This window comes from Penaeus japonicus, unplaced genomic scaffold (assembly GCF_977035675.1).
Source record: "Penaeus japonicus unplaced genomic scaffold, GWHDUDI00000001_assembly GWHDUDI00000030, whole genome shotgun sequence".
Taxonomy (NCBI): domain Eukaryota; kingdom Metazoa; phylum Arthropoda; class Malacostraca; order Decapoda; family Penaeidae; genus Penaeus; species Penaeus japonicus.
The window spans coordinates 24415707-24438206 of record NW_028234432.1 but is presented as its reverse complement, the minus strand read 5'-3'; the positions used below and the strand labels follow the sequence as shown (position 1 = coordinate 24438206).

Here is a 22500-nt window from a genome sequence, read left to right as displayed (position 1 = left end):
CTTGATGTATCTATCTATCTTTCTGTTTTTTCGTCTCCATCTTTTTCTTTGTGTGTGTGTGTGTGTGTGTGTGTGTGTGTGTGTGTGTGTGTGTGTGTGTGTGTGTGTGTGTGTGTGTGTGTGTGTGTGTGTGTGTGCGTGTGTGTAGTATGTCTGTCTCTGTGATAGACGTACATCCATCTGTATAAATGTCATATTTCTGCTTGTGTGTGTTGTACCTGCCTGTCACCTGTCCGTCTCTCTCTCTCTCTCTCTCTCTCTCTCTCTCTCTCTCTCTCTCTCTCTCTTCTACCCAACAATGAAACCGCATTAATCCAGCTGAATCCACACAAATCCGAGCGAATCCACATGAATCCCCATGAACCCGGACTAATTACGCAACACCATTAACCTGTGCCGTCATCGCTGACAAATGACCCAATCTTCCCTTGCCTTTTCTTCTTTCCTTCTTTCCCTGTCAGTCTCTTGTCTCTCTCGTCTCTCCCTTACGTACCCAAGGTGTTAAAAAGCCCTTCTGTTTGTCTTGCGAGATCCGTCGATGGCGTTTACAGTACTTTGCGGGTCTAATCACGTGTCAACGGCTTTTTCTTTTTCTAATCTACTTTTACTCTTTTTTTTTCGAGGGTTTCTAGGGGTGGGGTGGGGGGGGGCTTGGGTTGAGAAAGGGGAGAGGGGGAGGTAAGGGGAAGAGACGGAGGTGGGAAAGGGGAAGAGGGATTGGAGATGGGAAAAGAGGGAAAGGGAAGTGGGGTAGAGAGTTGAAGGGGAGGAGGGGAGGGGAAAAGAGGGGAGGGGAGGGGAGGAGGGGAGAGGGAAAGGGGGGAGGGGAGGAGTGGGAAAGGGAGAGAGAGGAGGAGAGGAGAGGGAAAGGAGGAAAGAAAAGGAGAGGGGAAGAGGAAAAAGAAAGAGGGAAAAAGGAAAGGGGGGAAGAGGGAACGGGATATGGAAGATAAAGAAAGAGAAGAGGAGAGCTGGAAGGAGGTAGGGGAGGGGATAGGAGGACTGGGAGAAGGGACGGGAGAGGAAAGAGGGAAAGGGGAAAGTAGTAGTCGTAAAACAAGACGAGTATCAATGATAGAAGTAACGATATGTATATAATAATAACCATTAACGCCCACCAACAATCCAACCAGATTCACACAGTCCGTTTCATGTTTCCTCCCCCCCCCTTTCCCCAACCCACCCCCCACCCCCACCGAGGAAAAAAGAAATCCTTGTTCCATTGGTTGAAAACGCGTTGCAATCGAACACCTCTTGCTTGAGTAAGGTCATCTGTGCCGCTCCGAGGTCAAACTGCACCGAGGTCGAGTATTGTGGTAGACTGAAGGCACTCCAAGCAACGCGATATGGCGGAACACACGGAACCAAAGACACAACGGAACGCAACGGAACGCAAACTACCAAGCAAGCGCACGGAACGGAGAGCGATAGAGAAAAGTTCACATCGTGTCATCTTGTGCTACGTGAGCGAACGCGGTAATATGTCATCTGTCGCTACTCCCCTTCCTTCCTTCCTCCCTTCCCTTCATCCTCCTTTAATTCCCTCTTTACCTCCCCCTCCCCCTCCCTCCTTCCTTCCCTCCTTCACTCTCCCTCTCCCTCCTCACTTTTCCCCTCCTCAACCAAATGTTTGAAGATCATAAAGTTATTTCCTCCATCTCCCTTCCCTCCTCACTAACCTCCTCTACTCACCCCATTTTTAAACACACACACAAACACACACACACACACACACACACACACATACACACACACACACGCGCGCGCGCGCGCGGGAGTTGGGCCAAAATACCCACACAAGGTCAAACCCTGCAGAGCGAATGTAGGTCACGAACCAACGTGGGGAGTGTGGGAGAGGAGGGAGGGGGAGGGGGGAGGAGGGAGGGGGAAGGGTAGGAGGAGGAGGGGGAGGAGGAGGAGGAGGGGGGGAAGGGGAGAGGGAAGGTAAAGATAGGGCAAGACAGTGATACACCACACAGGTTTCTTATGCCCGTCTTCCACCCAAGGTCGTCTCAGAGGCGTACAGAGGGAGGGGTAGAGGGGGGAGGGAGGGATGGAGGGTAAATTTTAATTAAGTTCTGAAGCGACTGGTTTGGTGGTGAACTTTGGGGAGTGGGGAGTGGTGTGAGGCGAAGGAAGGGGGGAGGGGAGGGGAGGGGAGGGGAGGGGAGGGGAGGGAGAGGAGAGAGAGGGAGAGGGACAAAGGAATGGGGGGTAAGTGGATCGCATAATTATGCTGTGATTGTAGTTGATACGAGATAACAATTAATGACTGAGCTGATATGATATGCTGATGGAAGGGGGAAAAAAGAGTGCGCGAGAGAGAGAGAGAGAGAGAGAGAGAGAGAGAGAGAGAGAGAGAGAGAGAGAGAGAGAGAGAGAGAGAGAGAGAGAGAGAGAGAGAGAGAGAGAGGGGGGGGGAGAGAAAGAGAGAGAGAGGAGAGAGAGAGAGAGAGAGAGAGAGAGAGAGAGAGAGAGAGAGAGAGAGAGAGAGAGAGAGAGAGAGAGAGAGAGAGAGAAAGAGAGAGAGAAAGAGAGAGAGAGAAAAAAAAGAGAAAGAGAAGAGAGAGAGCAAGAGAGAGAGAAAGAGAGAGAGAAAGAGAGAGAGAAAGAGAAAGAGAGAGAGAGAAAGAGAAAGAAAGAGAGAGAGAAAGAGAAAGAGAGAGAAAGAAAGAGAAAGAGAGAGATCGTGAGAGAGAAAGAAAAGCCAAACTGAAGTTGACAAACATTACACTTCAAATATCCACTTCCCTCACTTAATTTAAACTTTACTCTACACTTTCCTTACACCGGAAATATACCCTTGACAGCCGCTAAAATGATTTTGTTGTTGCCACTTTATCAAATCAGATAAAACCATAAAAAACAAAGACAAAGAAACCAACAGCTGTTATGGACTCTGGGAATCTTGTCTTTATTTCTCCAAAAGTCATTGCTATTAATTACAAAATGCACTTTAATGTCACTGTGATTCGACCGATAGCGAAAACACTTAATACAGTTATGTAGGTGTGTGTGTGCGTTATTACACAAATTCGCATAAACACATATAGATATACTGAAGGATAGATTGATGTCCGATTGTTGGTTGAATATATTCCAGAGTAAATTTCTTGATGAAATCTACGGGGCGCCACCGCCTGCTTTCACTTACGAAACTATATTGGGCGTTTGCCTTTCAAATTTAACAGTTTTACATGATTTATTGAGGCGAAGAAAATAAATTATATAGATCCTGGCAGGCAACATGAATAACTATGTTAAAAAAACAACAACAACTAATAAATAAATAAGAAATGCACAACATACACGATTTATGTTTGACTAAACATGAATTCTGATTAAAAATAATCTCTTTCGAAAGATTGGCTTTAAACAGGAAAAAAATACCACCAAAGTCGAAGCCAGCGAAGCAGACTGGAGCCATAACGGAAAGGTTCCAGATGACTTCAGAGAAAAAAATATCCCGTCCTAGCTTGCTCTTTTCTAGAATTACTAGGCCCTCTAATGTATCTTAGCGAAATACTATTTAGGATGTATAACAACAACAATAATAATAATAATAATAATAACAATAAAATTATAATCTTACTTAAATGTGAACCTATCACTGGAACGGCAATACTCGACTTGGGTCTGGGAAAATAATACATTAAATAGCTATAAACAAGGTTCACGCATTACTGCTAGTTCTTTCAGCCCTTTAGCTCTATTTGAAGGCGTTTGCTTCTAAAATCTAAAGCTAATCTTGATGCTATTACTTCCCCTAGTCATAAATCCCAAGATAAGAACTGCAACACTGCAGAAAAAGAATAAGAAAACTCTCCATTTGGAACTGAAAATCGAAAAATAAAATTCTGAAGAAAGACTAAAGCAAACAAATAACCATCGCGGCAATCATTCAAGCAAAGCGGCATCCACAAGCAAAGCACAGAGCATCTTGACTCATTAGCCATCGTCGCCATTAGCCGAGTTATCTCCCTTGCTTCGGCACCCCAAAATTTGCACCCTTTAATTGAACCGTCTTCTTCCCCACTAATTGGTTCGCCTCGAAGACTCGTGAACCCGTGTTGGAACCAGTCGAACACACCTCCTCGAGATGTTCCTGTCCTGTGCCCTCTTCCCCAACCTCCCTACGCTATTCCCCTCCCCCTCCTCTGTCCCCCTTTCTCTACCTTCCTCAAGTTCTGCTTCCTCCTCCTCCTCCTCCTCCTCCTCCCGTTCCCCTCTCCCATTCTCCCCCTACTCCCCTTCCCTATTCTCCCTCCCATCTCCCCCCCCTCACGTCCAACCTCCCCCTCCCCTCCTCCTCTCCTTGAAGGACTCGTAACAGCAACGTACTGACAGTGAAGAAATATTGGGAGTTATCCCGTGTATATCTCAGTCTCCCCTCTTTCTCCTACCCGGCTTAACGAGGACGGACGCGCTGCCACCTTCAAGCGGGCCTTAGAAAACGATAAATCTGAGGGGATACCAATCTATTTTACGTGTGAGACCATGGGCGTGTGCGACCAACGGCTAACAGACGCGGCAGGTGTGCTGCGCGCGGTGAAAATAATTTACCACAAACACTGCATAATGATGGGATGCAACCTGAGACTGGTCGGAGCCATAAATTCGAGAGCTGAGCGTGTCTAGTCGCCACCTCCTTCTGGTTTTAATGGCCTAGTTTCGATATTGTTGTAATGAGTCGGTCTGTCTTCTTTTGTTCTAAATTACCGATTCAATCATAATTACCAACTTCCGTCTTGATGTAACCCATATCTATTACCATCGCATCTATAGAACTAAAAAAAAAGAAAGAAAAATAAACAGATACGTAAAGTTGATTTAAACGCAACTTTACGATACCTCGCGCTGATTGCGATAAGATCTGCTCTAGTAAACTGGAAAATATATTGCATACTTTTCTGCTCACAAAAGCAATATCCCGACGTCGGAGGAATAAAAACTCGAAAGACATTTACCCTTAAATGCAAGATGACAAAAGTCGCATCCGTTTGTTCGAAACTCCAAAAGAAATAAATTTTCTTCTATTTCCAATATTCATGCATTTTCATTTTTTTCTATATCTGAATATCTTCATTCATCAAAAAATAACATCTTGATCAAAATGAATTCTGCCAATGATGATGAGCCATTGAATAAAAAATGAAGAATCTTGATAAAAGTGTGGATCAGGAAAATAACATGAATCAATCTATCTTTTTTGCTTTTAAAATACCCCTGTTCTTAACAGTTAAGAGCGCACAAGCAAAGCAACACTTATTTATCTTCAATAACTAATCTGATTTAAGCCTAATCATCCTTATAAATCCCTCCAGAGCCAAATAAATCCCCTCGGAATTATCACTTCTACGTCACTTGTGCTAAAAAAGATGATCTTTTATATCAACGATGAAGATTGTGTAACTTTTCCACTTAAAGAAAGAAAGAAAAAAATAATAAACAGAAAAGAAAAAAACAGAAAAAACGAATTCCTGATCTTTTTTCCCTCATACTCATCAGCATCAACAATTTCCCAATTATTCCATCAAAAAGTTTCCCATCGTCTACTTGCACCGAAGCCTTATCAATTGAGGGTTATGTATTATCTCAAATAACTATTCCAAAATTATTGATGATTTTCTGTTGTGCCAAGTCATTATAATAGCAGTAGTTGTAATAACTTATCTTCTTCCTCATTTTTTTTGGCATTTTTTATATTGATGATCTCTATTGCACTTATTCCAGTAACACCTTTTGCAGTACCTCCTATGACACCTATCACAGCAACTCCTTTAAATCCTATTTCTGCACCTCTTTTAATGCCTATCATACATCTCCTATGACACCTATTACAGTCCCTCATAAAACACCCATTTCAGCACATCCTGCAATTCCTATTACACCTCCTCCTGTAACACCAATTACAACAGTCCTTGAACACCTATTACACCAACAATGCCTATCACAACACCTCCTATAGTCCTACAATGACCGACGTAGGCACTGACCTGCTGAATGGCGGCGGCCTTCTCTGCGGTCACGCCATCCACTTCGAGCTTGGCTTTGGTAGCGGCCTTCTTTGACGACTCCTCATACGACACGTCGCCGGCCTGCAACTTGCACGACTCGGACGTCTGGCCCGAGGCTGACTCGAAGCTGTTCTTGTCTGTCACAACCTGTCGAGGAGGAGGGCGGCGTTATAGGCGACGGGGGGATGTTATGGTGGAGGTTATGTCTGTCTTTGCATATTTGGTCTTTAACATATTTCAGTGTGCTCTTTAACTATATATAGACTTTTCAATTCATTCGTAAAATAAATCTCAACTAAATCGAAAACAAATATAATAATCACAACCTTCCACATAAAACACAATAAATATATTTCATTTTTTTTCTATTTTTTAACCATTTCAACATTTTCTTTCTTCAGATCTTACCTTTCTCTTCGAGGACGAGGTCACCTTCTTCTGCTCGAACTTCAATTCTTTGGGGTTGCCGTTGGAGGCCGAGCCTGAGGTCAAGGGCGAGGAGCTCAGCTGGTCCTGCTGTGCCGAGAGGGCGTTCTGCAGGTCGAAGTCGTTCTCGACGTCGGGGAGCGCGAGCTGTTCCGTCGAGCCCATCTGCAGGGCGTCGAGGGCGTCCATGGAGCCCATGTTGAAGCCGGAGGCCTTCAGTTTGTTGAAGCCGGTGCCAGCCTGCAGGGCCGCGGCGGAGGAGCTCTGTTGCAAGGCGGCGTTGCTGGCCAGGGACAGGGATCTGTTGTAGTTGACGCTGTTGCTTTGCTGCGAGAAAAGGGTGACCGTTAGAAAAACTCTCATGGATTCATCTGTTTTGTCATCTTTATTATTATCTTTCGATTGTCTATTTTTAATTGATTTATCTATTCATTTGTATTTTTACTGCAGCATAACATTTGGAAAAACAGTATCAATAAGAGTACATATAAGCATTCAAAATCATATAATAAATCCATCTATTGTAAACAAAACAAAAAAACTGACATCATATACACCACGCAACAACATACTTCAAACATCAATATATATTTCAAAAGAAGAAGAAAAAGAAGAAGAAGAAGAAGAAGAAGAAGGAAAAGAAGAAGAAGAAGAAGAGGATGGAAAAGAAGAAAGAGAAAAATAAGAATAAGAAGGAAAAAAGAATAATAAGAAGAAGGGAAAAAAGAATAATAATCACAATAACTACTGACCGACGTCATCTCGCTAATATTCGACTTGACTTCCGACATGGACGACTTCAGCTCCGAGAGATTAGATTTGTTGATGGAGGACGATGCCTTGAGCTCACTCAGGTTGCTCAGGTTGCTCGAGGACTTGACTTCGCTCAGATTACTGGACGAGTGGGAGTGGGAGGTGTGCTGGGACCGTTTCAGTTGACTACTGCTGGTGCTCCTACTGCTGCTACTCATAACCTGTTGGGAGCAGAAGGGGGAGCGATGGAGTCAGTGGGGGGCCTCACTGAGAAAAACGTGTCTCGTGTCTCGTAATGGTCTCGTAAAAAAAATCGTAGAAACCGTAAAAATCATTAAGAAAAAAAATTGTTTGAATTGCGGGACGGCGTGCGAGGTAAGCACACTGTGAAGGGAGCTTTTAATAGTCAAAGGGATTTTTCTCTGATAATTTCTACTAAAAAAAAGTTCATGATAATTGATATCTAAGAATATCATAAAAAAACTACAAAAAAATCGATAAGTACAATAACTACAATAAAAAACGACAGAAAAAAAAAACTAACAACACAAAGACAAACCAAACAAACAAAGGAACAAAATAGAAAAAAAAAAAAAAAAAAATCATCAAGCATTTAACCCCCCATCCCGCGCGCGCGCACACACACACACACACACACACACACACACACACACACACACACACACACACACACACACACACACACACACACACACACACACACACACACCTCATGAAAGAAAAATATATAACTGACCCCCAATCCTTGAGAATGGTATTTAGATACTATCACTATGCATAGAGGTTTAGTGTGAGCTGTGAAAAGAGGAAAAAAGGGTAATCAACATTTTACTGCGTGCTGTTCACTGGTGACCTCTCCTCCCACACTGGATGTCGTATTTTACTTTAGTCTACCCAGGAACGTCAAATTCATTTATATATGTTCCCTCTCACGCACACACAAATCCTCGCGTGCGTGCATATAGACATGCATGCATACACATATACATACACGCATACATACATACATACACACACACACACACACACAATGCGTATATTTACATTCATGTCCTAACTATCGTTCCTACTCATCCTCTCTCTCTCTCTCTCTCTCTCTCTCTCTCTCTCTCTCTCTCTCTCTCTCTCTCAAAAAAAAAAAGAAAAGAAAAAAAAAAAAATCAAAGATTCAGTCCTGAAGCGTCGCGCGGATACGAAATTAATCGCTGATCAATTAATTATTCACCTTCTTCGGCTCTATCAGTGGCTTATCATCATTAGAATCGCCGTTTCCGTTGATGTGCGATAGGTGATAATCATCGCCGCAGCGTCTATCGTAAATAATAATTAAAAACAAAAACAAAAACAAAAAACATGAGTATGATGAACAGGTCAGGCCGGTTTTCGGGGGAGGGGGGGGGAGGGGGGGAGAGGTCCCGTCATTACATTGATAAAAACTGAGGCAATATTCCCCCCTCCTCGTCTCCCCTTAGAGAACTGAAACTGGGGTAATATCCCCCCTCCTATTCCCCCTAGAACATAAAAAAATAGGACAACGCCCCCCTCCTCCCCCCCCCTAGACTATCAAATCTGGGACAACACCCCCCTCCCCTATGCCCCTTCCCCCCTAGACAATAGAATCTGGCACAATATCCTACTGCCCCCACCCCTCCTTCCCACCCACCCCCCAAGAAAACCAAATCTGGGACAATATCCGCCGTCCCCTTCCCCTTCCCCTTCCCCTTCCCCTCCCCTTTTGCTTAAATCAAGCCCCCATCACAAATAATTTATCCGTAGGTCGAGGAGGAGTTTCGAGGAAGAGTTTCGAGGAAGAGTTTCGAGGAGGAGTTTCGAGGAAGAGTTTCGAGGAGGAGTTTCGAGGAAGAGTTTCGAGGAGGAGTTCCGAGCGCCGCCGATAAATCAAGCCTGGGCGTCGATCGGCCAGGCCCTGTCGACACTCTGTACCCACGAGGAAGAGATTCCTGCAACGCTCCCTCATCGTTGCAAGACCTCAACTGAATTACCCCTCCCCCCCCTCTCCTTATCCCTCTCGCATCCCCTTCCCCCCCCCTATCCCACCCCCCGCACCCATTCCCACTCTTACCCCCCCCTCCCCCCCACGTTAAATGCGTTTCCCGAGCCGACCTCCCGCCTCTTAAGAGCAAATAATGTTCTCCTGGCAATGTCTTTTTTTTTTCTTCGACTCATTCCCGAAGTTGAGACAACGCCCTCCTCTAACCCCCCCTACCCCTACCCCCCTCCCCCCCCACCTTCGGGAGCCGCCCGCAGTGTAATGGAACAGTGCCAATGAGTCACCGTGAAGAGACGTCGCACCTGCCCGTCGCTTGTTACGTCTTACGTCATCGTACTAAGGGGGGGAGGGAGGGGGGAGGGGTAGGGGGTGAGGGGGAGAGATGGAGGGGGGTTGAGGGCATGGGTATGAGCATGGCAATGGGCAAGGGGAAGGGGAGAGGGTATGAGCAGGGGAAGGTAGTAGGGTGAGAGGGTATGGGCAGGGGAAGGGAAGTAGGGGGAAATAGGTAATGGGTAGGAAATTGGAGGGGGTGGGGGTATGAGCAACTGAATACCCCCACCCCAACCCCCTAACCTCTCCTCCTCTTCTCAACATAAAGCTACATTGCAAGATAGCTTATCAACTTAAGACTTCAGAGCGATGCAAATGCAACAAGTAATCCGAGCTTTTAAACTGACACTTTTTGTAATGACATAAATACAGCGCTGAAACGAGCCTACAAGACAAACAAAGCAGAAACAAATTAAAATAAATAATAATAATAATAATAGTAAATAATAAATAAATGCAACCGTAACGAAACAATAGTTATCACATATTATACTCACTCCTTTTCACTAAATAATGATGATGATGATGATGATGATAACAACACTAATAATAAAAATAATGATAATGATAAGAATAATACTAATAATAAAATCAATTAATCAGATACTCTGGGCGAGAGAGAAAACTAGAAAAAACGAAAGAGAGAGAGAGAGAGAGAGAGAGAGAGAGAGAGAGAGAGAGAGAGAGAGAGAGAGAGAGAGAGAGAGAGAGAGAGAGAGAGAACTTGAAAACACGAGAGAGAGAGAGAACTAGAAAAAAAACGAGAGAGAGAGAGACATAGAGAGAGAGAGAAAGAGAGTGAGAGCAATATAAGGTCGCGATGTCCGTTGCCCCGCTCGATAATCGTCTTCGGGGCAGGCGAACTCATTGACACGCGACCTCTTCAAGTTCAATGGCGATGCGACAATTGGTGGGGGGGGGGAGAGATGGGAGAGGAGAGAGAGGGAAGGGAGAGGGAAGGGAGAGGGGAGGGGAGGGGAGGGAAGGGAGGGAGGAAGAAGGTGTAATGACCCTTTTCTTATCTGTCTCTCCCTCTCTCTCTCTCTCTCTCTCTCTCTCTCTCTCTCTCTCTCTCTCTCTCTCTCTCTCTCTCTCATCCAACCAAGATAACCTGAGTCCCACCGCGATGAATGAACGAGCGGGCACGTGGTAGAGATATCCCTTATCGGCGACTTCGCTCGGTGGCGCCGAATGCTATCTGGGGGAGGCGAGTGAGGGGGGTAGGGGGATATAGAGGGGAGGGGTGAGAGGGGGCCGGAGGGTGAGAGAGGGGCGAGAGGGCCAGAGGGTGGGAGAGGGGTGGGAGAGGGGTGAGAGGGGGTCGGAAGGTGGGAGAGGGGCGAGTGGGGGACAAGGTGAGGAGAGGGACGTTATAGGTTAGGGGGGGGGGGTGATGAAGGGGATGAGAGGGGGAAAGGGGAGATGGCTGTTAAACGAGAGGGGCAAAGGGATATGGGGAGGGAGATAGGGAGACAGGAGCGAGAGAGGGCAAAGAGTTAGGAAGAGTGGAGCGAGAGAGAGGGCAGGGAGGTGGGGGGGGGGGGTGAGAATGAGAAGGCGACCAAACATCTCACATACCTAAGACCTCAATCACAAGGAACAGTCATACCGTTTAATCACAAATGAACGCCGGGAAGAAAACGGAGATCCTATAAACTCATAAATAAGGAATAACGTAAAATGTGAAAAAAAATATATATGTATAAAAAACAAAACAAAAAATAACCTTGACCTTGCCGACAGACAGTTCCCATCACCATGAGGTTTATTTTGAGAGATACCTGGTCTTCCCCCTTTCCCCCCCCCTCCCTCCCTCTCTCTCCCCTTACCTCTCCCCCCCCCTCCCCTCTCTTCCTCCATGAACGAATCACGGGCATTTGCCATGAGTCAGCTGATGCCATAACCAACGGCAGAACACTGTTACCAAGTCACTCGTCGAAGCTAACCTAGGGTAGGTATGTATTTTCTTTTTTCTTCGTCTTTTCCTATGTAAATAAACACCTAGATGAAATTAAAACAATTATCCGGTCCGCGCCGCTTTAGGAAACTTTTTTTTTCTTCTTTTTTTTAACTGCCACTTTAACCGCGGTCGACTGGTTTATCTTGACAAATATATGCCTGGTGTATAAAGTGACGGTTGATCCCTATTTTCCGGGCAAGATGGACACGAGTTGGAAAAAAAGCGCGGGAAAATTAAAATCACGTGGTCACAGACGAAAAAAAAGAAAGAAAATTAGAATTCTACAAGCATCGTCCTCGCAACTGGCTATGCATTTTAAGGAGGCTATGCAACAATCGTTTCAACGGATCTTTTCCTTTTTTTGTATTTAGGAGTGTGCCAAAATATTTGTTTTCTCGTTCTTCCTACACACCCGCAGGTACATATAAATACATACATACAACCTTACACATAAACACTCAGACATCCGCATGCGCTCACACACACACACACACACACACACACACACACACACACACACACACACACACACACACACACACACACACCATCATCATCATCATCACCGCCATCACCATCAACAGAAACCCTGACATGCCTGTGTCTCTGTTCCGCCCTTCTCCGCCCCTCTACTAGTCCCCCTCCCCCTCCCCCTCGCTAGGACCAGAAAGGTTAAATAAAAACAAACAAAAACAAAAACAAAACAAAAAGCAAAAAAAAATCCGGCGCAATTTGCATATGCGCTTAACCCTTTCGAGAAAATCCTCAAGAAAATAAGACAAGAGTGATGAACTTTCAGTGCACGCGACTCCTGTGCATAACCTAAAAATAAGAAAACCATCTTTAACGAAAAAAATAATACTAAGTAAAAAAATATATTCATGAACGTATTACCTTCGGTTGCGTTACTATTTTCATTTCTGTCTTACTCCGTTTGTCTCTCTCTCTCTTCCCCCTACTCTCTCTGTCTTTGTCTCTCTCTCTTTCTTCTCCCCCCCACTTTCTATCTCTCTGTCTCCCCCCTCCCCCCACCTCTCTCTCTCTCTCTCTCTCTCTCTCTCTCTCTCTCTCTCTCTCTCTCTCTCTCTGTCTCCCCCCCTCTCTCTCTCTCTCTCTCTCTCTCTCTGTCTCCCCTCTCTCTCTCTCTGCCCCCCCCCCTCTCTCTCTCTCTCTGTCTCTCCTCTCTCTCTGTCCCCCCCCCATCTCTCTCTCTCTCTCTCTCTCTCTCTCTCTCTCTCTCTCTCTCTCTCTCTCTCTCTCTCTCTCTCTCTCTCTCTACTCACCATTTCCCCGCGAGTTGACGATGAGCCTCGAATTATTATGCATCTGTGCTCCATCAGCTGAGGCAGGTATGGTGACTACGCCCTCTTCCCTCCCTCCCCCTCCCCCCTCTCCCTTCCCCGCCCCTCCCCTCCCGTCTCTCTCCTCATGATCCAGCCCTAACCTTACTCCCTCCTCCCCTCCCCCCATACCCTCCCCTTCCCTGCCCCTCTTGCCCTAACCGCTGTGAACTGCCCTTCCTCCCTGCCCACACAACTACCTTCAAGCTAATACGTAAGAAAGAGAACGAGAGAGAGAGAGAGAGAGAGAGAGAAAGAACGTACAGATCGTTATTACCTATTTTCTCAAGTATCTTTTCCTCTTTCTTCTACTTGTTCTTTACTATTTTGATTCCCAAAATTTTGGCGGCAGAGCGTGTCTACATAAAAGGCGTGCGACATCAAATGTGAGCGTAGACGTGTGCGAGTGTGAGTTCGTGCGTGCGTGCGTGTGTGTGCCCGTCGCCAAAGTGGAACCCGGATGTAGCCATTGCCGCCTGACCATTTGTTTTGCTCCAGCTTTGACAACAGATCATTAAAACGGCGTTGGAAAGGGAAAATGATGCATAATTTTTTTTCTTTTTTCTTTTTTTTACGGCGACGAATTAGCATAAAATGTATCACGAACAGTGCAAGCGAATAACAAAGAAGATGAAGAAGTAGAACAAGAAGAAGAAGAAAAAAGAAGACGAAAAAGAAGAAGGAAAAGGAAGAGAAATAAAAGAAGAGGAAGAGAAAAAAAGAAGAAAAAAAAGAGAAAAAAAAAAAACACGAACGCGTACCAAAGTGTCAATGACAAAGAGCGAATGGCCGACGGTTCCATCTATCCATCAATCTAAACGATCAACTCTCGGCAATGCATCTCATTAAAGATCTCCTCCCCCCCCTCTCCACCCCCCAAAAAAAAACAAAAAAACAACAACACTGACACAGGAGCGCGGGTTCTCTCTCGATTCCTTCATTGGAACACCTCGGAGGAACAGGTGACGAAGAACGAGCGCCGGTTTCGACAGCTGGTCCTTTGGTTTACGTGGGGGGTTCGAAAATGACATTCCTGAGGACCAGATGGACGGTCTCATAAAAAAAAGAAAAAAAATAGATGAAACAGTAAAAGGGATTGTGGGATTATTTTAGAAGTTGATGAGGGACGAATGTAGTTAGTTAAGAACTCTTCATGTGTGGTATACACCTTGGTTTCGTCTATTCATCATGTTCTCTCTCTCTCTCTCTATCTCTTCTCTCTCTACCTATCTCTTCTTTCTCTCTCTATCTATCTCTTCTTTCTCTCTCTATCTCTCCTCTCCTCTCCTCTCTCTCTCTCTCTCTCTCTCTCTCTCTCTCTTCCCCCCCTCTCCCCCCACCTCTCAATGTCCATTCCATCTCCCACTGCGACACTCGAGCATCCCAAGGTACCCGGTACAGGCTATATAGCACTCCCCGCGACCTTGAGCGAGCGCGCACACACACGCACCTGTCCGCCGCCCGAATTCGTATGCTCGCTGCAACACAACCGTCAGCCGCGAACCCCCGGCCATAGGGACGACGCGCCTGTGCTCTTTTGGTGGGATTGACGACCTTACGTTCGCGCGCGGACACGACTCGCGATGGTGCCGGAAAGCGTGCAGCGTTCGAAGGCCGTCGTGATTTATGTCGGTGCGCCGGCCACAGACGGAAATGAGGAGGGGGAGGGGGGTGAAGACAGGGGGTAGGGGGAAGGAGGGAAGGAAGGAGGGAGATAGGGAGGAGACAGCAAGGAGGAAGAAGGGGGAAGACAGGGGGAGGGAATAAGGATGAAGAGAGCAGACAGGGGTTGTGAGGGAAAGGAAGATGGAAGACAGAAGGAAGGAGGGAGTCAGAAGGAAGGGAAAAGACAGGAAGACAGAGGAGGAGAGGTAAAGCCCGTGCCTTCAGTGTCGGTTAATAGCTCACTGCAATCATTAGCCGGCTTCTTCGTGCTGCGGATGCCATCGTTCAAGAGGCGATTGAGAAACAGATAAAAAAAACGGATACTGCAAAGTGCTTTCGTAATCTGTGTCCCTCATTGCAAGACTAACTACGCTCAGCTTTTCAAATAAGCCACAAGAGAGAGGGATGATATTCAAGAAGAACGCCTTCAAAAGAAGAAAAAAAAGAAAAAGAAAAGCGTTATAACTAAAAGTTAAATTAAAGGGAACTTATTTTCAGAAAAAAAATAAAAATAAAAAGGAAGGAAACTCAAAGAAAAAGAAAAAAAAGAAAATATAAAGAGAGAAATCACCAAAGGACGATCTTGAACGAAACAAGCTAATCATCATTATCCTTGTTCAGTTATTACCGTTATTCCGCGCACCGGAATCACAAGGCAATACACCCCCCCCACCCTCACCCTCACCCTCACCCCCCCATCACCATCAACCCAACGCCCACCCCCCCTTCCTCACCTCTTACTCCTCCCTCCCTCCCTTCCTCCTATCCTACACCCTCCTCCCCCCCACCCAAACCCCCTATCATCCTACCCAAGGTCACGGAAAGATAGCGTAACAATCCTTAATTGCAAAATCAACTCCCACCCCCCAATCCGGGCACTAATTACCCCCTCATTAAGCGGACTCCTGATGAGGGTGATTTACTTGATGGCGGGACGGCGGCGGTGCTGCATTGCAACGGCTCTCGTCATGCAACAGTAAAATTCAACCAAAGTGAATAAATATATATATATAGAGAGAGAGAGGAGATAAAATAGAGAGAGATAGATAGATAGAGAGAGAGAGAGAAAGAGAGAGAGAGATAGAGAGAGGAGATATTAAATAGAGAGAGAAGAGAAGAGAGAGAGAAGGGAAAAGAGGAAGAAAGAGGAGGTAAGAAAAGAGAAGTGAAAAAGAACTGGAATGTAGACGGTGGAAAAAAAATCAATTCTGATCTAAAATCAGATCTATTAAGCCCCCCGCCCCCCTCTTTCCTTCCAAGAGGTCAGCAGAGTTCAAACTAAAAAGAGATATAAATATAAGAAAGGATAATTGACGCCCATAATGACTTAAGAAGATGGTATATAAATTCCGTTGAGCTCCCCAGGGTGGAAAAATATTTAATGAGGGAGGGAAGGAGAGAGGGAGGGAGAGAGGGAGGGAGGAAGGGAGGGGAGGAGTGGGGAGTTTCGTACGGGGGGAGAGGACGGAGGGCGTAAAGGGGAGGGGCTATATGGGAGGTGGAGGAGAGATGGGGCGAAAGAGATAGGCGGAGGGGGGGAGAGGGGGCAGTAATTCGCATAAAAAAATCCCGTTATCATGCCGATGGAGAGGTCTTAAGAAGGTCATGGAAGTAGGACCTCCGGCCGCCGGCATGACAGGCACTGCGGCCTGTATTGTGCACAGTGGCGGAGATAGAGAGAGGATAGAGAGGGAGAGAGAGAGAAGGATATAAATAAAAGAAAGAAAGAAAGAAAAGAAAGAAAATATATATATATATATGTTGTCGGGTAAAAAACGAAAAAAAGAGAAAATCAAATAAAACAAACAACAAATAATGAACGCAAAAAGCACAAGAGTTCCCACAACAGACAGCAGGGAAGGACAAGAGAGGGGAAAACTGCAATATTGCAAACCCGCCGCGCAACGGGGAAGGAGAACAAGACGATACACAACAAAGACTTTCCCATGCAAGTGCGTTTTCTTCTCTTTTTTCTTTTTTGTTTTTGTTGGTCCGATTTCGCCCTCCGACAAAGAAATATTATCCAGCCAACCTTGGCACTACACCCGTCCCTCCATCCCTTCCTCCCCCCCCACCCCCCTCACCAAACCCCTTCTCCCTTCCCTCCCCCTCCCCTCTACTTCTCCTCCTATAAGTCTTATCTTTAAAAAAAATTATGCACGTTACACGGAATAGAGAGAGAGAGAGAGAGAGAGAGAGAGAGAGAGAGAGAGAGAGAGAGAGAGAGAGAGAGAGAGAGAGAGAGAGAGAGAGAGAGAGAGAGAGAGAGAGAGAGAGAGAGAGAGAGAGAGAGAGAGAGAGAGAGAGAGGCAGATGACTGAGCAAAAGGAAGTATTATGTAAGCTTCTCTCACCCCCACCCATGGCCATACCCAACCCATACCCTTATGCTCCCTAACCCCCATAGAACTGACACTTGAAGAGTTGGAGTGTGGGCGTGTTGCATTCAAGAGGCGTAAACGGAATCTGGCGAGGGTGGAGGGTGAAGGGGAGGGAGGGAGAGGGAGAAGGAGAGGGAGGGAGTAGGGAGGGATAGAGGGAAGGCGGGAAAGAAAGAGTGAAGGGAGGAAGTGAAGAAAAGATGTGTGCGTGTGTGTATCTGTATGTGTAGGTGCATGTCTATGTCTATGTCTATATCTATATCCATGTCTGTCTCTCTCTCTCTCTCTCTCTCTCTCTCTCTCTCTCTCTCTCTCTCTATATATATATATATATATATATATATATATATATATATATATATATATATATATATATATGCGCTCACAGGCACGCACGCACACACACACACCTTTTCATTTCTATCCCTATCAAACTGTTCAACTCCCTCTCTCCTCCCCCCCCACACTCCCACCCATTAACGGTTCCATTAACCCATTACCATTAACGGCCCCGCTAAGAGCACTGCAGGCAAGAGTCGTTGGAAATGGGTAGTCTGCCAACATTAAGGGTAGTTTGTGAGGTAGTCTAAGGTTGGTGCAGTGCCAACATCGGAGGAGGATGGAAGGAGGGAAATAGAGAGAGAGAGAGAGAAAGAGAGAGAGAGAGAGAGAGAGAGAGAGAGAGAGAGAGAGAGAGAGAGAGAGAGAGAGAGAGAGAGAGAGAGAGAGAGAGAGAGAGAGAGAGAGAGAGAAGGGTTAGAGGAAGATGATGAGGGGGGGGGGGGGGCAAGACAAGGCGGAGGGTAAATGATGCATAGATTAGTATAAATGGAGATGGGAAGAAGGCGAATAAAAGATGATAGAAGAAAGAGGGAAAGAAAGGGAACAAAGAAACGAAAGCGGGGAGGGGGCGGATAATTTGAAACCCGAAGAAAAAGGGGAAGAAGAAAAGAAAAGAAAAAGAGGATAATAAGAAAAAGAAACATAAAAGGAAGAAGATAAAGAAGAAGGGGAGGGAGAAAGAAAGAAACAGAAAGAGAGAAAGTGCACCTAGTATCAACACAACCTGGCAACTAATCCAACCAGCTGGGACTGATTGTGCATTATTGCAACATTCTCGCACAACTTCACATATTTTTCCTTCTTTTCATGTCTAAATTATCATTATTATTATTTTTTTTACATTTTCCTCCTCGTAGGAACCGCGTCTCTCTCTCTCTCTCTCTCTCTCTCTCTCTCTCTCTCTCTCTCTCTCTCTCTCTCTCTCTCTCTCTCTCTCTCTCTCTCTCTCGTTTGCATATTTTCATTTCATTCTCATTTCACGTCCGAAGCACTTCTCATTGCGTAAACACATCACAGTCTTTCCCTCTTAGAATATATTCTTCTCTAAATATTCGAAACATCATAACAAAAAAAACAAAAAACATACACATTCTTTTTCCTTTTTTTTTTTTTTTAAAGAACACAACCGACAGCCAAAACACACCTTTCCGAAAGTCATTTTGCCTGCGTGTTATATGCCTTTGCTCTTTCTTCAGGGATACTGAGGGCGCCTTCACCACCGCACTATAAAACAGCGTCTTCCACTCTTACAGTCACGTGATTTTCCTTTTCTTTCCTTGAACAAAGTCTCTCTTATTTCTTTCTTCGCACACTAGCGTCTTTGGCGATTGTCATGCCACTCCTTCAGGAGGCGAAGGATGACTCGCAGGAGGAGGCTTCGCAAGGGCGAGGACGTGCGCGATAGCTTCCTCCGGCATCACCACCACCCGTCGCAGCCTCTCATCTCCTGGTCTGAACTGGGACCTCGCTTCCTCTCGCCCATGAATATATATTCTTGAGCCAAGCTTTTAAGCAGAAACCGTTGGCTGGCGTGACTCGGCTGCAAAAACGTGTACGCTCGCACACCGATCCACGGTCACACACACACACACACACACACACACACACACACACACACACACACACACACACACACATTCGCACTCAAACGCACTTACTCTCTCTCTCTCTCTCTCTCTCTCTCTCTCTCTCTCTCTCTCTCTCTCTCTCTCTCTCTCTCTCTCTCTCTCTCTCTCACACACACACACACACACAAACTCACCTCATCCGAGAAGTGCGCGAGGAAGAGACACATATACTGCACATACACTCACCGTCTGTCAACAGTTCCCGGACAAAAAGGGTGTGACCGGCGAGTTCTGGTAACTCTTCTTTCTATATCTCTCCCTCTCCCTCTACCTCTCTCTCCCCTTCGCTCTCACTCTCTTTCTTGGAGCGTGTCCCAAGATGCTTTATGGGATCTTGACGCCGTGCCAGAATGGGGAGGGGGGGAAGAGGGGGGTACTCTCGATCTTTCCCATTGCATCAAAACAACAATCTTATTCCTAAGTAACTCCAGGATGATAGAATGCATCTCCTTTCGCTGACGAAACTCTCATCATCACAAAGAAAAACACAACACGCAATGACCTTGTAGAAAAAAAAACATCCTTATTCCCTGAACATTCTGTTTCGGGTGAGCTGTTTCTCTTTTCTATTCCTTTTTTTTCTTCTTTTTTTTTTGCTTCGAACGTATCGGGCCCAGTTCCTAGTACTGCGATGTCGAGCTTGCTTTTCCGCGACGGTGAGATGCCTCATGCCCGCTTTCGGTATGGAATGGGAGGTGAGGTGGGGGGGGGTAAGGGGAAGGATGGGATGAGAGGAGAGGAATGGGATGAGGGGAGAGGGATGGGATGGGGGGAGAGGGATAGGGCGAGACAACGAAAAGGGTCTTGGCAACAGCCTGATAATGGCACTACGCGAAGTGCCTGAGGATTCTCCCTTCGAATTTCGAGAATGAGTGCCTATATGCGCCAGCACGTGTCAAGCAGAGGGACATGTTAAAAGGGAAAGGAGGGAGGGAGGGAGGGGGGAAGGGAGAGGAGGGAAGGAAGGAGGAAGGAGAGGAGGGAGGGAAAGAAAGGAGGGAGGGGAGGGGAAAGCAGGGGCCAGAGATAGGACGAGGGGAAATGAAGTAGGGGAACAGAGAAAAGAGGAAGGAAGAGGGCAGAGAAAGGAGGGGCGAAGGGGGGGAGGAGGGGGAGGAAGGAAGGCAGAGGAAGGGGGAAGAGTGGGGGGGGGGGGGGGGAGGCACCGACCTACATATCGAGCCACTCGTTCTGCTTCAGATTATAATTTGGGAGATGCTTCCATCTGACACCCGAATGTTGCAAATGGACATGCACGCTGCTCCTGTGTGTAGTAAGGGGGGCGAGGATAAGTGTGTTGGGAGATTGAGGGAGGGGAGGGAGGGGAGCTGTAGATGCACGTGTGTATGTGTACATGTGTATGTTTATGTATGTGTGTGCTGATCCGACGTACCTGATCTTGCACGCACACATGACAAGGCATTTTCATTGACATAATTTCCACTTGTACCTTTTATTAATCCTTCTTTTTCTCCTTTCTCTTCCTCTTTCTCCTTCTCCCTCCCTCCCTTTCTCTCTCTTCCTCTCATTCTCTCTCTCCTACCTTCTTTCCATCCCTCTCTCCATTCCTCCCTTTCCTTTTCCCTCTCCTGCGCTCCCTCCTACCATCCCTTTTTCTTTCTTCCTCTCTCTCCCTCCCTCCTTCCGCCCCCCCCCCTCCCTTCCTTCCTATTCCTTTCTTCCCCTTTCATACCTTTCTTCCTACCTTCCCTCCCTCCCTCAAAGTCCCTCCCTCCCTCCCTCCCTCCCATCCTCCCTCCAGCATCACAGTCCCAGAGTATGCCAGCGACGTCAACGCAATGGCTTCCAACCCACCCGATAACTCACTCTGTTTACACCTCCCAGCAAAACACAGCGCCGCTCCACTTGCGAACTTCAACGTGCACGCATTGAACGAGAAAAGGAGGGGGGGAGGGGAAGGAGAGGGAAGGAGGGGGAAGGAGGGGGGAAGGAGGAGGAAGGGGGAAAGGACGAGGGAAAAGGAGGGGAGAAGAGAGGTAAAAAGGGGATAACGGAGGGAGAAAATGGAGAAACGAGGGGAAAAGTGGGAAAGAGAGAAGGAGAAGGATAGGGCTTGGGATGGAGAAGGACTACAAAAGAAGAGAGATAAATAACAGATATAATACGGGAAAATAACATCAAAAGACCGGGAAAAGGAGGAGGAGAGAAAGGAGAGGAAAGTGGGGAAAGGAGGGGGAGGGTAGGGGTAGGGAAGGGAGAGAAAGGGGAGAGAAGTGGTGGCTGGGGGAAAGGGGGATGGGTATGGGAGAGAGAAAGATCAAAATTAACATGAACAAAGCGGAAAACACCAAAATAAGGTCGACGTCAAGAGGTAGAAGGGGGGGGGGGGCGAGAAACGCATCTGAAGGCATTCTGATTAGTGTCGCCATAGCGTGGAACAACGGGGGATAAAAATCTTCCCCCCGAATAGCTGGCGGGACAAGAACCTCCCAAAATAAATGATATATTTCTCTCTCTCACACTCTCTTCTCTCTCTCTCTCTCTCTCTCTCTCTCTCATACACACTCTCTCTCTCTAAGCTCCAACCTCCCACCTGTTTCTGATAAACGAGAAAGAAAAAAACTCAGAAAAAAAAAATTAAGATAATAACAAAAATCGAAAGAAGTCAGAACAGACACTCAAAATTAACCCTTTACGTCACTACCACAGCTCCCCCTGCTTATCCCCTCCCCCTCGTACCCCCCTCCACTTCCTCCCTCCTGTTCCCCCACCCCACCCCACCCCAACCTCTCTCTAAACCCCCACCAAACGTTACACAAACTTGACAGCTCCTGAGTGTCACTATTTCCATCCGCTGACCAAGGGACTAATTTTGGAAACGGGAGGCCTGAGGCGCACGCGCGCGCGTGTGTGTGCGTGTGCGTGTCTGCGTATATATGTGCGTACGTGGATATGCACGTTTATAAAAGTGTGCGCACGTATCTAAGTACGTGTGTGCGTGCGTGATTATGTGATCTTCCCGCGATGACGCAGGAAAGCAGGTATGTTAATCGTGGAATGCGTGAAAGAGCAGACGAGATACAAAAAAGGCCCAGGAAGAAACAGGCAAGATGGCGACTGGAGACAAAAGCGGGATGAATGAAAGAGAGAGAGAGAGAGAGAGAGAGAGAGAGAGAGAGAGAGAGAGAGAGAGAGAGAGAGAGAGAGAGAGAGAGAGAGAGAGAGAGAGAGAGAGAGAGACAGACAGACAGAGAAAAATAGAGAGAGAGAGAGAGAAAGGGAGAAAGAGACAGACAGACAGAGAAAAAGAGAGACAGAGAGAAATACATATAGACAGAGAGAGTAGGGGGTGGGGATAGATAGATAGAAAGAGAGAGAGAGAGAGAGCACAGAGAAGGGGGAAGAGAGGCGAGCACACCAAAGCGTGCCAGCCAATAACCTTGAGACACGCTAACACATGAGGTCACCCGCGTTGAAGGTCACGAGGTAAGAATCTTGCTATTGCATCTTGCACATAATGTTTTGTAATTATCTTCTGAATTACTCTAGTACAGACGGAGGGTTTTATTGTTATCCTGTAATTATCACTGTTTGGATTCTTCTATTGATTGGAATTAATAACGTAATTGCTATATCATTTGTGGTCTTTTATCTTAAGTTTAT

General features: G+C 46.4%; 1 protein-coding gene across 9 annotated transcripts in view; it reads right to left on the bottom strand.

The window, feature by feature from the left end:
• The window catches only part of Sarm (sterile alpha and armadillo motif), a 475169-nt gene that overhangs the window by 19995 nt on the left and 432674 nt on the right, over positions 1-22500 (bottom strand). For 8 of the 9 annotated variants that reach the window (XM_086555226.1, XM_086555228.1, XM_086555227.1 and 5 more), the window contains 3 exons: positions 7196-7417; positions 6426-6770; positions 5997-6164 (listed from right to left, as the gene is read on the bottom strand). In XM_086555226.1, coding sequence (XP_086411352.1) covers positions 5997-6164; positions 6426-6770; positions 7196-7417 — 735 coding nt within the window. Of the gene's footprint in view, positions 1-5996; positions 6165-6425; positions 6771-7195; positions 7418-18392; positions 18720-22500 lie in introns of those variants that run through there. The other variant, XM_043020684.2, reaches the window with a different exon arrangement.